Genomic DNA, 16,142 nt, shown 5'->3' on the forward strand with positions numbered 1-16,142 from the left:
AAGCCCTAAATTTCATATGGTCTAATTTGTGCTATATTTCTTTTCAGAAAATGGCTGCATTTTTTAAAAAATGGACTAGCACTATGCTAGAACATTTGTTCTTAATTGGTGTTGAAGGCGAATGGCTCTTTCTTAACAACTCCTTGACTGTTGCTATGCTCCTGACAACGCTATACAATTTTATCTCTTTGCAGGTGAGGATGACAAACTGATCTTGTGTGACGAGTGTAATAAAGCCTTCCACCTGTTTTGTCTGAGGCCGGCCCTCTATGAAGTACCAGATGGTGAGTGGCAGTGCCCAGCTTGCCAGCCTGCTACTGCCAGGCGCAACTCCCGTGGCAGGTGAGAATTTCTTCTTTTAAAAATGAGTAAGTAGCTGTTATAATTAGCTTTAGTTATTCAAATGGAATGATTCTAAGGACCTTTAAGTTCATCTTTGGGTATAGAGCCTGCTCATTAAGGTATTATAATAGAAGCTCAAAGGGCTCTGTTTTAATTTTAGCCTAATGTTGACATTTCTACTTTTTACTACCAGCCATGTTCTCTGTCTTCTTGACCGTGCCTTCTAAAATAACTTTTCCTCTGCTTTGCTTTCACTCTGTTTTTAATTTGTGATTACTTCTACAACCACCCACTGCTAAAACTCCTGCTAAAATTTACCTTTCTTATCCATTCTTATTATTTCCCTTCCTTAATCATGATTAGAACTTTGGTGTCAACTTAGACATCTTTCTCTCCCTCTTCTATAGTCATATTCATTTGCCAGATGTTATCAAATCAGCGTCCAGATATCTAATGAATAAATCTCCTGCTGTCCATTTTCCAAGATCCCTGTTGTCATTTGGTCCTCCTACATCTCTTACTGGGCTTCTTCATTGGCTTCTCAACTCTTTACCTAATATCTTTCTCCCTTTTATCCTTCCAACTTTTGTGGCGGTACCAGAATGGTTTACATAAGGCAAAGAAGGATCTGCTTAAGTCACTTTCTTTATTCAAAAACTTCAGTCTTTCCATTGCTTCGTCAATAAACTCCAAACTCCCTAGCCTAACTTTTGAGACTTTTGTTATACAATACTGACATGTGTTTTTATGAGCCTTTGTTCCCATGTTTGTGTCCCTGTTACAGACTGTTCACTGTATATCCTTGCTGCTTGTGCTTTCCTCCCAACTGAGAATATTCCCTCTTCTCAGAACTCCCACCTGGGTAAACTGGCCACAACCTACCGAAAATTTCACTGCTCTTTTGAAATGTCCTTACATCCTTAGAATTAATTGTTCCTCCTCTGTATTCCCACTGAATTTTCAATCTCTAAAAGAATGTTTTGTTGCATCTTGCTTTTATGATTAGTTTTATACATGACTGTCTTCTCATGAGATTGTTAGTGCCCTGAGATTAGAGATGGTGCTCCTTTTCTTCACCATAATTCCAATAAGGCCAAACACAGGGCCTCATAAGGAGGAGGTACCTAATATTTGCCAAGATAATACTGTTGTTTTTCACGTTGAAATTTAAGGTTGTAAAAGGGCAGCTTATAGGCACTCTGGCTTGGTTTCTCTTTGAAAGGGTAGAATTGTTTGATCCTGACCCCACCTAATAGTATTACTCGGTTATTTCTCACTCCATTCCAGCTACACTTAGAGAGATGAGGCATGCTACTCTGAAATAGTGGGGCTTTGGACCAGCTGTCTGAGCTGGGATTACCATTGCTTTGATGTTATGGTCATCTGCAAGCTGTTTTAGCTCCTGGAAGGGGGCCATCAAGGTGGAGTAACACCTGTCTGGGCTTTTATTCTTTCAGTCCACCCAGAGTTGGGGACACATTTTAATATCTGAAATGTTACATTATCTGGCTGTTTTTGTGAGATAAGAGGAATAAGAGTTTCGTATTGTTTTGTGCGCAGAGGGAGTGGGGTTGCATTTTGGTCTTGAGTTCTATTGCCATTGGTGTCTTAATCAAAGCACTTGGGACCTGGTGGAGGAGGTATGCTGTTGAAGCTTAGTTTTTTATTCTGTTTCCTGTGTCATGGCCTAGATTCAGGGTCCCTTCCCTCACAATAAAATCTGTCTAGTTTGAGAAGAAGAAAGAGTTGCTGGAATCTCTATGGGACTTTATTATCCCCGTAGGAACACTTTGACCTAGAACCATGTTCCCTACATGCTTTTCCCACCTCACAGGAATTATACTGAAGAGTCTGCCTCTGAGGACAGTGAAGATGATGAGAGCGATGAAGAGGAAGAAGAGGAAGAAGAAGAAGAAGAAGAAGATTATGAGGTGGCTGGTTTGCGATGTAAGTATTCAGTTTGCCTTCTTAGTTAACCACACAGTCTTTTCAGCTTACTTGGCAAGACATATTCACCATTGCCATCATGTCATTTTCTTACATGTTGTGGCTGTTCTCGTGACTCCACTGCTATGGTTTAACATGGTTTTCAAGATGCGTGCCATTTAACTGCCTTCCTAGTAGGAGGTTGGATAGCTTGGTCTCAAGAATGTCAATTTATGGTAGATCCATGTGGTCCAATAGTTAGTGGAATTCAAGGTCCCAAGTATGTTTTATAACAAGTCTGCTAGTTCTGAACCCTTCGTTGTCTGGGGACAAAGGATAAAGAAGGTCTAGGCCCATTGCCATCTAATAGTTCTTTTGGCCTCTGGTGCAGTGCTGCTTTCAGAGAAGTTTTTTTTTTCTCTGGTTACAGTGATTTTCTCTTCCTTATAGTGTGTAGGGCTGTAGCTTTGCTAGTTTGAAAAAGGAATACTGGTTTTCCATGGTTTAGGTGTAATGGTGTTAGAAAGGTTCAGATTTGTTTGGCACTAGGTGCCAATGGGAGAAAAAAGCCTTTTCATTTACTCTCACCATGTTGACTGTTATTTTCATGTTTATATTTCATGAGTCTGAGTCTTACCATTGTCAGGGTTAAGCCTAAAGTTCTGCAATCTACCCCTTTAAACAGCTCTCCTCTTTCCAAAATAGACCCTTTGTACATTAGTAGAAAAGAGACCATGGATCAAGATTTTGATGAGCTTTTGAAGGGATGGTTCAGTTCCCAAGATCATAGCACTCTGAACGCTCAGACTTGGTATAAGCAGAGAGAGAATGTTTGGCATGACCAGTCTCTTATTGCAGTGGTGCTGCCAAAACCTGAGGGCTTCAGATTTGTACACCTGCTCCTGTTTCTGCAGTCCCTCAAGCTTTTAATTTGGGACACCTCAGTTTCTCCCTTTCCTATTGGGCTCCTTTTGTTTATTCACAAGGCATGATTTTCCAGGTATCCAGGGTGAGGAGATAAGCAGTCCATTAACCCTGCATGACATAGAGGCTGGCATCTGCTGGCATCTACTTCCCGGAAGTTGAGATTCAGAGGCACGTTTGTCTGGGAACAGATTCTTAATATAGCAATGTGCTGATTTATTTCTTTTCAAACTAATTGTTGCTTTCCACTTCTGAGTTGTTGCTCTCTTTCCAAAGAATTGTTTCCTTTCCAGGGTGGAGGGCTTTATCTGCCAAAAGAATGAAGAAAGTATTTGGTATCTCAGAGCTTTTTGTCTGCTTTGCCTTTTAGGCCACCAAAGATGTTGTTCCCTAGTGCAACTCAAGTCAGTGTGTTGGTGGCTATCCCTAGCATCCCAAATTTCATCCTTGCTATCAGCTTCTTATTCTTTTCCTAGGCTGATCTTGAGCTAGAGACCCTAAAATAGCCAATGGAGGGTTATCATGGTCCAGAAGTAGAATATAGAACATTGTTTATTAATTGGTTGTATTATTGCCTATGTATACCTCTGTCTCTGTCCAAATGTCACCTCCCAACTTTCTAGGGAAATTTTGTTTTGTGGGGAAACCTTGAGTTAATCTTTAAGGAGCACTGCTTCCTGAGAAAATGTTGGTTCATCTAACATTGAGCACCTATTATAAACTTGAGACACCTCAATTTCTCCCAAGTAGTCTTGGGTGCTTTTGTGTTCTTTATTCTCTCCTTGGGGACCCTGGGCGGTTTCTTATGGAAGTGACCCACTGTCTATGGTTTTCAGAAATGCAAGAAAGCAGGACTGGGGCTAGCCCTAAATTGAATTCAATGAAGAAGACTTTGCATAAGTATTTCACATAAATATCAGCTTTTCTCTGAAAAGATTGTGATGGTGAGTTTAGGATAACTTTGGGAATTAGGAAGCAGTATTTCTTCTACAATAAAATTCCTCTCACATGTAAATACATTACACCATCTCAGGTTGAGCTTGAGCTGCAGGAAAAGGCCTCTTCTCCTGAGTCAGTTCACATTTGACTCCTTCAAGGGCCTCATTCGCTAGAGTAACTTGAACAGGGTAGGGCCAGAGTACTGAAGGCACTGACCTTCTGAAGAGACTCTTAAAAGATCTTTGGCAGTTGATGAAAGGTATCCATTCTTAATCTATTACTGCTACCTTTAAAGTGCCTTGTTAGGTAGGGTAAAAGAGATAAATAGCAGAGTACCCTGTAACTCAAAGAAGCCATTGCTTTGCTTGTCCACATTATCTTCCCATTCCATAAACATGCTTCCTTCATCCTCATTTGTTCTTCTATCAGTCCATATTTTTTATTTCAGTGAGACCTCGAAAGACTATCCGGGGCAAGCAGGGTGTCATCCCCCCTGTGGCAAGGCCAGGCCGACGACCAGGTAAGAAGCCACATTCAACCAGGAGGTCTCGGCCGAAGGCACCACCTATGGATGATGCTGAGGTTGATGAGCTGGTAAGAATTACTTATGGTCCTGCCTCTGATGTTTCTGTTTCTTATCCCCTACTCCAGCATTAGGAATTCCTCTGGCGACAGGTGGGAGCCTTCCCCTCTCCTCCCTCCTCCCTAACTTTGGAGGGTGGCTGATGGGTGGGCCTGTAGGCAGACGGAGGCAGCAGGCCCTCCAGGAACAGCTATGTCCGGCATTCCCCTGCTGTAGCCTGCAAACATTGTCTCCTCCAGTTAACAGGCAGCCTACGACTTGTTAAGGATTTTAAAATAGTATCCATGTGTCCCCAATGGCTCGTAGGGGCTGGGTCTTCATTGTGGGAATGTCAGCAATGTTGGAGCCGCACTCTTGGGTCTTTTGCTGACAGTTGTTATGGGAGGGACATTTCTCTCCCTTCTGCTCCTCAACTAATGTGATTTTAGTGGTTTTGTTTTAGATTTCACTTGAGCTTTAAAGAATAAAAAGAGGCTCTTGAAAACGTGCTTGTTTTGACAGATCAGATTAGGGTTGGGGGTGGGTTGGAGGTGTAGAGCAAGTCATTAGGGAGCTCAAAGAGCATTAAGAGATTCTCCCACTTGCCCAGCTTTAACCCATTTAAGTCTGTGGCTCCTACCCCTGTGAGTTAACAGTCTGTTATGGCTTTCTGAAGGGAGGCCCCACCCCTTTTCTCCTTAGCCAGGAGAGCCCAAGAAGGGAATTGTACCTTTTGCTTTTCTTTCCTGAGACTCCCTACCCCCACAACATTGGCTACTATTGGTCCCCATAACCCATCTGGCTTTCTGCAGTTGCTTGTTTATAGCCATCCATGGAGTTAACCATAATCCCAGGTCCATCTGCTCTTAACAGGCTAGCGTCCTGTTGACAGTGGCCCTCTATAGCTGACCTCTAGCAGGACTACTATAATATGGCAACTGCTGCCTGCCCTCTGCTTCTTTGATTACCATCCATCAGGGAGGAGGCAAGGGCTGAGGGTAAGATGCCTGTTCCCTGGCTGAGAGTGCTCCCTGTCTAGAAAGTCAGATGATTTTGATCGTCTCTGCTCCTAGAAAATGTTCGAACTCTTTCTCTCTTTCAACCATATGAACACATTTTTTGGCTTGTCCACTTGTCTTCTCTCGGACCTGTAATAACAGTCTTTTTACTTTGGCACCAGGTGCTTCATACCAAGCGGAGCTCCCGAAGGCAAAGCCTGGAGTTGCAGAAGTGTGAAGAGATCCTCAACAAGATTGTGAAGTACCGGTTCAGCTGGCCATTCAGGTGAGCTTTGTGTTCTCAGGGACAGAGGAGTATGACTAGCCTTGTAGCTGGCTAAGGAAGTACTCAGCTGCACCCTTAGGACATGTCTCAGTGCCTGGGGATTAGCATTCCAAACCTGTAGGGATAGCTCTTAGGACAAGGCGAACACAATTCTGTGCCTTCTAGTTGGCTGATCTCAACAGGGGTGGGCATTGTGTGGCTGGTGGTTTGATAACAAAGTTTCCGTCAGTTGTATTCAAGGCTATGCTCATATCTCCATTTGGTTCTTGTCCACAGGGAGCCTGTGACCAGAGATGAAGCTGAGGACTACTATGATGTGATCACCCACCCCATGGACTTCCAGACAATGCAGAACAAATGTTCCTGTGGGAGCTACCGCTCTGTGCAGGAGTTTCTTACCGACATGAAGCAAGTGTTTTTCAATGCTGAGCTTTACAACTGCCGAGGCAGCCATGTGCTAAACTGCATGGTGAAGACAGAACAATGTCTGGTGGCTCTGTTGCATAAACACCTTCCTGGCCACCCATATATCCGTAGGAAACGCAAGAAGTTTCCTGATCGGGTTGCTGAAGATGAAGGGGACAGTGAGCCAGAGCCCATTGGACAGTCCAGGGGACGAAGACAGAAGAAGTAGAGAGGTGGGGCCCTGGTAAGGGAGAGGGAGCTGAGGTTGGGGGAGTCAAGGGGACAGCAAGGGAAGGGTGGGAGAGAGGTGAGAGAGGAAGACAGAGAAGAACGTGGAAGGGAAGAGATCACAGGGAATCTAGAAATGCTTGTCATCCCAAGCCTGTGTTGTTTTTCTAAGACTCTCCATAGGATCTTAATCAAGCAGAGTTCTTTGAAGAGCCTAGGTAAGGGTTGGTGGTCTCTGCCTAGAAGTATGGGTGGTAGATGGCCTCAACCTCCCTTTATGAAATTTTCCAGGAAGAGCCCAAGGGTATGGCTTTTCTTGTGGACCCAGTTCCTTTTCCTTTCTTCTTTCCTAAGGTCCTTTCCTATTTTGGTCACCACAATAGTATCAAGCCCTCCGGTCTCCAGGGTAGGGATTACTGTATTACATAGAAGAATCAAATGTACAGGCCAGTCGGGAAGGTGATGTTGATTTTTTAAAATCTATATTTATATACAGTCATGTTTCTTTAAGCCCCGTACTCTGTCTCTTCCTCCCTCTCCCTCTCAGGTGACGGTATCAGTGAGTGCCATACAGAATTCTGTATTCACCAGCATCATGAAACAGTTGTAATCCTTTGAGTTGATCTTGGCAGAGTAAAGGGACATGTCTTGGAGCCATTCCTGAATATTCTTCCCCTCTTTGTGACAATTCTCTTTCCATTCTCACCCCACCTCACCCCCTCAAAAAAAAAAGAATAATAATAATAATAAAAAAAAAAACCTAAGGCACTTCACTTAAAGACTGGAGTCCTGCTTGTAATCATGCATATAACCTTTACTTTGATGGATCTGGCCAGTGGGGTGTTGGAGCCCAGCCCACCCACATACCAGACAGGCTCTTAAGGGAGCAGAAGAAAAGCAGGAAGAATTGAAATGTTTAATTTTTTAAAAATTGACTTTTCTAATTATTAAAAGTTGCTTGTTTCAGCAGTGATATTGTATAAAGAACATCTTGTAAAATATTTCATCTTGCTTTGGCACATGTACAGTACAATTTATATGATAATGTGTTTGCTTTCCATTACCCTATCGCCTCCCTCAGCCTATCCTCTCACCTTCAGAGAAGTATGGTTGGAGGCTCATCAAAGCAAGCGGTGGGACCTGGTAGTGGAGGGAGTGTTCTCCTGCCTGCCCTGGTGGCTGTTTCTCCCTCCTCTTCCTCTGCCTCCATCCGCCTCCTCCCATGCCTTTCCTGGCCTCAGACTCTGTTCCCTGAGAACCTGAATCTTTCAGTGGTCAGTGTCAGTGGGAGGTGGGAGGAGGGACGGTAGGCAAAGCTCAGATAGCCCCTTCCCACAATGACTCTAGTGCTAGTAGTTACATTTAGACAAAACTTTGTAGTCTTCTTTCCCCTTTTATGGCAGATTTTGATAAATGCAGAACAGGGTTTCATTTTTTTTCTATCAACTTTGAATTTGGAATTTTGAGCACCTAGATTCTTCTGTACCTGTTTAAATTAAGGAAAAAGATTCCACCAAAGGAATTGAAACTCATAGAATTTGAGAATAAAGCCTCTTAATATTAAACTTCAAGGTGTGCAAGGTGTGGTCCATTTCCTCCCTGTCCTCATTCAAGGACTTTGGGGATTTGCTCTAGTGGCTGGCTGGTGGATAGGTTTACGCCCTTCTCCCACAGGCTTGGAGTTAGCACTGACATTACAATTTCATAAACTCAGCCGCCAACACTTTCTCCTGCCTCTTACCCTAGAGCCAGTCCGTTCTTGTTAACATTGAGACTCCTGTGTTCCCACTTCAGTGACACCTGAATTGTTTGTTGTTTTTTAAAAATTGTCTTTAAGGAGGAAGGGCCCCATTGAGGGGTAAACTTGTAATAAATTGGAATTTCAAATAAACATTATGTACTTGTGTTTATAAAGAAGGAAATTCTGGTGAGTCTGTCTTTGTGCTCTTGGCGGGGTGGTAATGCATACATAGTATCGTCCCGAGCACTGTTTTCCCTTTGACTCTTGGAAACTTCTTCCACATCGAGAGGATTGGACTGATTTAGTCTTTTTAACCACAGGTCAGATCCAGCTACTCATTTCTTTGCTTCCAGGAGACATTTCTGGATATTAAAGCATGCCTTCTCTCTCTGAAACCCCCTCCAAATTTCATTTGAAACTTGTAGGAATTAGGGAAACGGATTTTTTTTAAGGCTTCACTATGGGAATTTATATAGTTCTTCAAGAGTTAATATTGGGGAAACTCCTGACATTTTAAAACACTTTCAAGGAAAATTTCAAATATAACACCAAAAGAGTATTAATGTAGTGATTCTCATGTACTCAGCCTCAGTACTTTATCCACATTGCCAATTTTTTCTTTATACCTTCATTAATCTTTTTATTCTGGGAGTTTTTATAAAGTCTGAGTGGTTGATTTGAGTAAGTCACTGTGAGGTGGCAGCTTACCTATGGACTTCAAAGATTTTGCAGAGCTACTGCATGATCCCATTGACTGAGAAGGGAAACTGCCAGTTCCTGACCAACTGAACTGGGACATCATAAGGTAAAATGAGAAGTTTGAGAAGGAACCTAAGCCCTAAGTGCAGGTTCTGCCACTGGCCTTGCTGAATGTGGACTTTGAGTCAGGCCTACACTGAGCACTCAGGCATTTTTAGTCCTGTAGGTGGATAAGCAGTTTGCCCCAAGGTCAAATCAAATTTGATCAGCCAGCCCTCAGGCTCTAAAGGTAACTGCTACCGCTGAGCATTTTCTACACAATCACAATTGGGCGCCCAGCCCACATCTATACAGTCCTATCCCTCGGGTGGGTTTCTTAGGCCACACTGGGACAGTGTCCGTGGAGCCATGTCACTTCATCTAGGATGGTCCTATCTAACCTCAGCCCAGTCCTCATACTTTTTCCCCAGGGGTGTGACCTTGGGGAAGCCACCTGATTTTGGTTGACTACTGCAAATGAGGACAGGGATCTGCACATTACTTATAAGAACCAACAGAGTCCCTTGTCTTGACTACTCTTCTTTTTCCTCAAACCCTGTCTCTGGGGAAGGGGCACACAGGGTGGCAGTGACATGGTGTCTGGGTTCCAAAGCCGCCACTTTGGTGGTGGGTGTCTCTAACTTTTCCAGGGAGCCAGGTTCTCCTTAGCCAGAAACTCAAGCCAGTAGGAAGGGTTTCCTTTCCATTACCGCTTTCATTACTACCCCTGCCCAGAGCCTTCAGGCCTTTTTACACCCAGGACTGCCCTCGAGTCCTGGAATTTTCTCCAAGATGGGACTGAGAGCAGCTACTGACACCTCCCTCCCCACAGGACTCTCCTCAAGTCTAACCTCAGTCAAGGTCCACCCCCGCTGACTCCTATGAACTTTGAATGTTTCCCTGAAACTAATATGGACTGATGTCAGGGCTAAGAAGTTCCTTTAACTCAAGCCCTCCCATGCACAAGTTCAGACCATGTGGACATGTGTACATAGACATACTGCTCTGAAAACCCAAGTGCTGGGCCACCAGGGCCACTGAGGGGAGAGTCCAGGGCTACACAAAGCAGGTATTGGTTTCTGAGGCATTTTGGAGCTCTGGAATTTGTTGGGGTGGGAGGGGCTTCTCTGGATAAAACCATCCCAGGTTATAACACCTGCTGTCCCCCGGGAAGGGGTGGTGGTGGGGGAGTCACAAAAACTCCAGAGGCTGCAGACTGCCTGGCTGTGTGATCTTGAGCCAGCCAAGCCCTCCACTTTCCTCTGCCTGTAAAGTGGGGAGAGGAGGATCAAATGGAGGACTTCTGTGAAAGGTCTTTAATGACTGTTTCCTTCTTCCTTTTCCTCCAGGGCCTGAGACTTTTCCATAGTGTCCTCCAGCACTGAGAAGCCTTAGTTGGCAAGGTCCACTCTCCCTCCTAAGTCTTGGCCCATGTGAACCATCCCAGCCTCAGAACAGACAGAGCCTCCTTGGGAATTTATGTAGTCCTTTAGCCTGTCCTGACTGCACTGCCCCCTTGTCCCCCAACCCCATCCCAGTTTTCCTAGAAGCCAGTCTGGTTTCGACTGAGTAGAACATAACAAGGATCAATTCCTCCCCTGTCCACTGACTGGCAAGGAATGGGATGAAATGGTGCCACCTTGGTGTTCACCCTCCTCTCTACCCTTTGCCCCATACACACTTGTATTTCTCTTCCTGTCTCCGGAAATCCTTTTTTTGCTCCAGCTTGCCCTGGTACAGGCCCTTAGCAGCTTCAATTCTACTCCCTGCAAACCCAGCCTATAAGCCCAGCTTAGTGCAGCCACTGCCCCTCCCACTCCGAACCTGGGCCCCTGTCAGCTTCAATAAATTCATCCTGTCTCCCCCAAGGACCCTTATAGGGAGAGTTACAAGGTGTTAGGGTCCCTTGCCTTCATTGGTCAAAGAAGGCACAGGTACCTACTGTGTGCCTTGTGAGAAGGGAAGGATTTGGAGGGGAGGGCATTTCACATGCAAGAAATGTGGAAGCAAAGGTGCAAGGGTTGCAAAGTTCCCCTGGGGGTCAATACTATTCCTTGTGAGGGACAGCCCTAAATGCCTCGTAACTGATGTTGCTTGTGAGAAATTGACACAACCTGTTTGGTTTTCATCTGGTTTCTTTCTTGTCCTGTGAGGTGGGTGGTTCATGCAGAGCAAGAGCTCTGGCCTGAGAGACCTGAGCCCTACCACTGAAATGAAGCAGATGACTTCAGGCTTCCCTTGGTTCTAAAATGAGGATGGCAATAGGGTCGGATCCTTGAGGCCTCCTGTCAGTGACACTGAATGTTGCTCTGTGTCATAATACTCAGGGACCTTCATCTAGCTGGAGTCACAGTGGCTAAAGCTGAGGCCAAGATGGGGTCCTGGGGTCTGACCCCAAGCTAATGGGGGTCTCTGGGATCTGGCACACAGATATACCTGAGACCTTTTCCTATCCCCTGCACCTGCCCCACTTCTCACTGCTGTTCTCAGCATCTCAAATCTTTCCACAGCCCTTTAGGGGCTGGGGGCCCAATTCTCACTATCCTCGATGGCTTCCACTTCCATGCCCATATCTGCTACCAAGATGCCCATATACCACCAGCGGGTGGGGTGCCCTGACTAGGGTCCCAAGGAATGAGGTGGATGCACCAGCAGTCTTTGAAGGTAATGAGGATGGTCAGACTCTAGCCTTAGGCCCCAGGAGGGTACAGCGTGCTGGGCTACAGGAGGCAGTGGAAGCAGGTCCTAAACCTCCAAGGGAACTTTTGAGACAGGCCGATGCCCTCATTTTCTACACAAATGAGGAAAGCAGAGTCAGAAAGTGAAGACTTACCCACAGCCCAAGCAGGCTAGATTCCCAGGGCCAAAGGTGGGGATGTCATCCCAGGGGAGTCCTTGAGTTCCCAGCAGGCATCCTAGTCTCATTTTGGGAAGCAGGAACCCAGGCCTCAGACAGGCAAGCAGGTTACCAAAAGGAGCAAAGACAGGCAAAAGGGGACACACACACACACACACACACAATCTGGGACTCCTGCAAATCACAGCTGTTAAAGGGGATGACAAGATTGGTGGGGAGCCAGAGAATGGGGGCAGGGGGTGAGCCCAGCACTTACCCCAGCTCTGCTCACAAGGGAGACTCCTGCAGAGGCCCCACCCTCCTAGCTTCCCCTTCCCAGCCCAGAGAGGACGCAGCAGTGCCACACGGGGGTTTATTCCAGTCACAGCTCCAGAGAAACTCAACAATAAATTACATCATTAAATAAACTCCCTGCTGGACCACATGCCCTTTTGCCCCCTCCTCTCCACATGCTCCTCCAGGACCCTGTGGGTCCTCAGCCAGGCAAATCCCCTGCACTAGGCCATAGGGGAGTAAGCCTCACTGGGTCCTCACATGTGAGGGTTGAAAGAGAGTCTCCCCGTTCTGGTCCTCAGCCCCCTTGCACTTACTTGCCTGACCTTGACAGCTGGGCAGCTGCTAGTCAGCTGTCTCCTTCGGAGGAGGGGGTGCTAGGAAGGGACAACAGCCGCCCTTGTGCAGGCCTGTCTCCCTAGAGGTGTGTGGGGTTCTCCAGAGAGGGGTCCGTCTTAGTCATGTGCAAGACCACAGTGGGGGCCTTATAATGGCAGTGGGTGCCACGGCCATAGCCCCCAGGGGCCCGGCAGGCCTTTGCCCGGGCCCGACCAGCTGCCATCTTGCGGTGGCATAGGCTCTGCCAGGTCTGGAAAGTCTTGGAGCTCCATACCCAGACACCGCTGGTAATACCCACCACCAGTGACATGAAGATTTTGAGCATAAAGACGGCTACTGTGGGCACTGAGCCCCCTTGCAGCGAGCAGTCCCTCCGGCCACCGGGCATGCTGGCTGGGGAGCATGGTTGCTCTGTGGCCTGAAGGCGCCAGAAGTCCATGTTGAGGCGTTCATAGACATAGCACACAATGACGCAAGTGGCAGGCACTGTGTACAGGATGGAGAAGACCCCAATCTTGACCATGAGCTTCTCTAGCTTCTCTGTGTTGGTGCCCCCTGTCTTCATGATCTTGCGTATGTGGAAGAGGGCCACGAAGCCGGTCAGGAGGAAGCTGGTACCCAGTACCAAATAGCAGGAGAGGGGCACCAGCACAAAGCCCGTGAGTGCGGCTGCGTCCATGTTGGCCACGTAGCAGAGCCCGGTCAGCTCATCCCCAGCCACCTTGCGCAGCGTCAGGATAACAATGGTCTTGAGGGCCGGCAGGCCCCAGGCTGCCATGTGGAAGTAGCTGCCATGGGCCTCAATGGCCTCATGGCCCCATTTCTTGCCGGCCGCCAGGAACCAGGTGAGTGTCAGCACTACCCACCACAGCGAGCTGGCCATGCCGAAGTAGTAGAGCAGCAAGAAGACAAGGGTGCAGCCCGTGTTCTCCAGGCCCTCTTGGATCACGTAGAGCGCACCTGCCTCCTGGTCGCAGGCAACACTCTGAGCCCCGGCCACAGCGCGGATGAGGAAGGCCAGCGAGTAGACGTTGTAGCACATAGAGAGGAAGATGATGGGGCGCTCGGGGTACTGGAAGCGGTGAGGCTCCAGCAGGAAGGTGAGTACAGTGAAGGCAGTAGAGAAGAAGCAAAGCGCTGACCACACGGCCATCCAGACGAGTGCGAAGTCCTTGTCGCGCCGAGACCAGAACACCTCGACACCCGGCCCGCAGCGCGGCGCGCACGAGCGGCTCTTTTCCACGTACTGGAACTTTTCGGGGTTCTCGCAAGTGCCGCCGCCGCCCGGGTCCAGGGCTGCGTCTCCGGGGGGCCGTGCGGGCCGCGGTGCCACGGGCAGCATGCCTAGGCCTTTGTGGGGCTCTGCGGGGCCGACCGTGGCGTTCTCGGGCGCCTCCATGCAGAGCGCGTGCGGGTCGTTGCGGGTGGGCAGCCTGGCGCAGTCCAGGGAGTCCGGCCAGCCGAAGTTGAACTGCTCCATGATGGGCGCGCAGCGCAGGCGCGCCTGCTCGCACATGGGCCGGCAGGCAGGGATGGGCGTCGAGACCTGGTCCGTGCACATGGGTGCGTAGAGCGAGCACAGGAAGAAGCGCAGGTGGCTGTGGCAGCCGTACTGCACGAGCGGTGCAAACTCGGCCAGCTCCGCCGCCGCCTCGCCCTGCGACGTGTGGCCCAGCAGGTTGGGCATGCGGGTCAGGTTGTAGCCGATGCCGCGGCACATGGGGATCTCCACCGCCTGGCACGGAGCTGGCCCGCGCCCGCGCTCCGGGTCAAAGCGGCCGATCTCCAGAGCCGCACCGCCCGCCGCCAGCAGCTGCCACAGCAGCAGCGCTCGGCGGAGCGGCAGCACGGCCATCCCGGGCGGCCCGGTCGAGGGCGGGAGGTCGGCCCGGGCTCACTCGGGCCGAGCCGTCCAGTGCCCCCGTGCCCACCCGTCACGTCGCAGGGCGCGGGCCATTGCCGAGCTCCCGCGTGTGTCAGGGCGCAGCTGGGCGCTCTGGGCAGCCCGCGGGAGAGGAGGCGCCGAGGTGCCACCGCCGCTGCCACTCCAGCAGCCGCGGAGCCAGCGCCGGCGCCGCCTCGGGAGGCCGCGGCTACAAGCCTCGGGGCGGGGCGGCAAGCGGACACGCCCAGGGGCGGGCCCTCCGTGTGCTGGGCACACCCATGGCTGGGTTTTAAAGGCGCCGCGTCTCGCAGAGTCCTCCGCCCCAACCCCAGGCCTGGCACCCACAGAGGTACGGTCCTGCGGGGCCAGGTGTAAGTACGATATCGCCTGCCTGCTCGGTTATTCTCCTTACCTTGCTGCCCAATCATTCCTCGCGACAGAACAGTCAGCCTGTACAGTGCCCTGCCCCACCCTTATACTGGATAGCCTCGTCTTACCCCAGGCGGGGGGAGACCGTTTCTAAGGCTTCCATGCGTGGGAGGGAAGCCTCGGCCCTGCACTCAGTGACAGTTCAAATGCTTCCTCTTCCTCTTCATAGTTGTATGTGACTTTGGGTTCTTCTCCCTAAGCCTCAGGTTCCTTTTCTGTGAATCAGGCAGATAATCCTGTAAAAATTAACAACGCATTTGTGGCACAAATGCTGTTTATCTGTCACACTACGCACTTGACCTCATTGTCTCTTCTCAGCTCTCCCTTTCCCAAGTGGGGAAACTGAGGCTCAGAGAGGAGCGACATATCGAAGGACATAGAGCTGTTAAGGGTTCCATTTATGATTGTCTGACTTCAACTCCGGTTCATTTCACAATGCCTCTGTGCTTCCCTCCTAGAGGTGTTCTTACCCTATCAATCCAGAGGCGCCACTCTCTAGGATACCCCCTCGGCACCTCTGGGACCGGCTTTGAAACCGTTGCCACAGAGCTGGAGGACTTGACTTAAAACCCTTGGTCTCTTTCTCCTTCCTCCCCTCCTGTCCTCTGAGCTCCCTTGGCTGAGCAGGGAATTCCTCTTTGCCCAGGGAGCCTGCAGCTCTCTGGTGTGGCCTGCATCACCACTCTCCACAGCTCTCCAGAGAGACCCATTCTCTTTCCTGTGCAGGCAGAGCCATGGACCATGTACAGTGACACGCATGGACATACCTGCCTCACCACTCTATCACTGATGATACTGGATTGTTCCCCCTGCTTCCAGCACTTAAGCCATGGGGAGGGAGAGGACTGTCCTTCCCTTCTTATGGATGGAACCAAGGCCCAGTACAGTAACTGTGACCCCCTAGGGATATGGTTCCGTCTGCCGGTGACAGCTGATAAATGAATGAGGTCTGAGACTGAGACCCCTGACTGCCCATCCCATCCCACCCCCCACCACCAGTACAAGCATTCCAGAGGGGCTGGGATTATGGGGGCTCCCTAGGGTCCCAGGGCACCTTAGCCCTTCTGCCTTTGCCCAACCAGGTTCCCTTTATGGTTCCTCCATAGCTTTGTGGGTGAAACCCAAATGCCTCTAGCAGATCATCCAAGGGGCCCTGCTGTGGCCTAAGACTTGCTTAAGACTGCTGTCCCTCTTCCCTTGCCCACCATGGTCTGCCCTCACACCTTTGGTCTAGGTGTACCTGGAAGACTCAGACTCAGATTCAGTATGT

At 49.1% G+C, this 16,142-nt stretch overlaps 2 protein-coding genes across 2 annotated transcripts in view; one reads left to right on the forward strand and one right to left on the reverse strand.

Moving 5' to 3' along the window:
• BAZ1B (bromodomain adjacent to zinc finger domain 1B) overlaps positions 1-8,532 on the forward strand; it is a 60,497-nt gene extending 51,965 nt beyond the window's left edge. Inside the window, exons 15-19 of the mRNA XM_036225363.1 lie at positions 195-342; positions 2,177-2,289; positions 4,580-4,725; positions 5,874-5,977; positions 6,254-8,532. Of these exons, the coding sequence (XP_036081256.1) occupies positions 195-342; positions 2,177-2,289; positions 4,580-4,725; positions 5,874-5,977; positions 6,254-6,611 (869 nt within the window). The 3' untranslated portion in view covers positions 6,612-8,532. The remainder of the gene's footprint in view (positions 1-194; positions 343-2,176; positions 2,290-4,579; positions 4,726-5,873; positions 5,978-6,253) is intronic.
• Positions 8,533-12,284: 3,752 nt separating this feature from the next.
• Positions 12,285-14,622, reverse strand: FZD9 (frizzled class receptor 9). Its single transcript, XM_016146486.2, has one exon. It carries the CDS (start codon positions 14,411-14,413, stop codon positions 12,638-12,640), a length of 1,776 nt encoding a protein of 591 aa, XP_016001972.1. The 5' UTR covers positions 14,414-14,622; the 3' UTR covers positions 12,285-12,637.
• Positions 14,623-16,142: the final 1,520 nt, after the last annotated feature.

Source organism: Rousettus aegyptiacus, unplaced genomic scaffold, assembly GCF_014176215.1.
Source record: "Rousettus aegyptiacus isolate mRouAeg1 unplaced genomic scaffold, mRouAeg1.p scaffold_m13_p_8, whole genome shotgun sequence".
In the NCBI taxonomy this organism is placed as follows: Eukaryota; Metazoa; Chordata; class Mammalia; order Chiroptera; family Pteropodidae; genus Rousettus; species Rousettus aegyptiacus.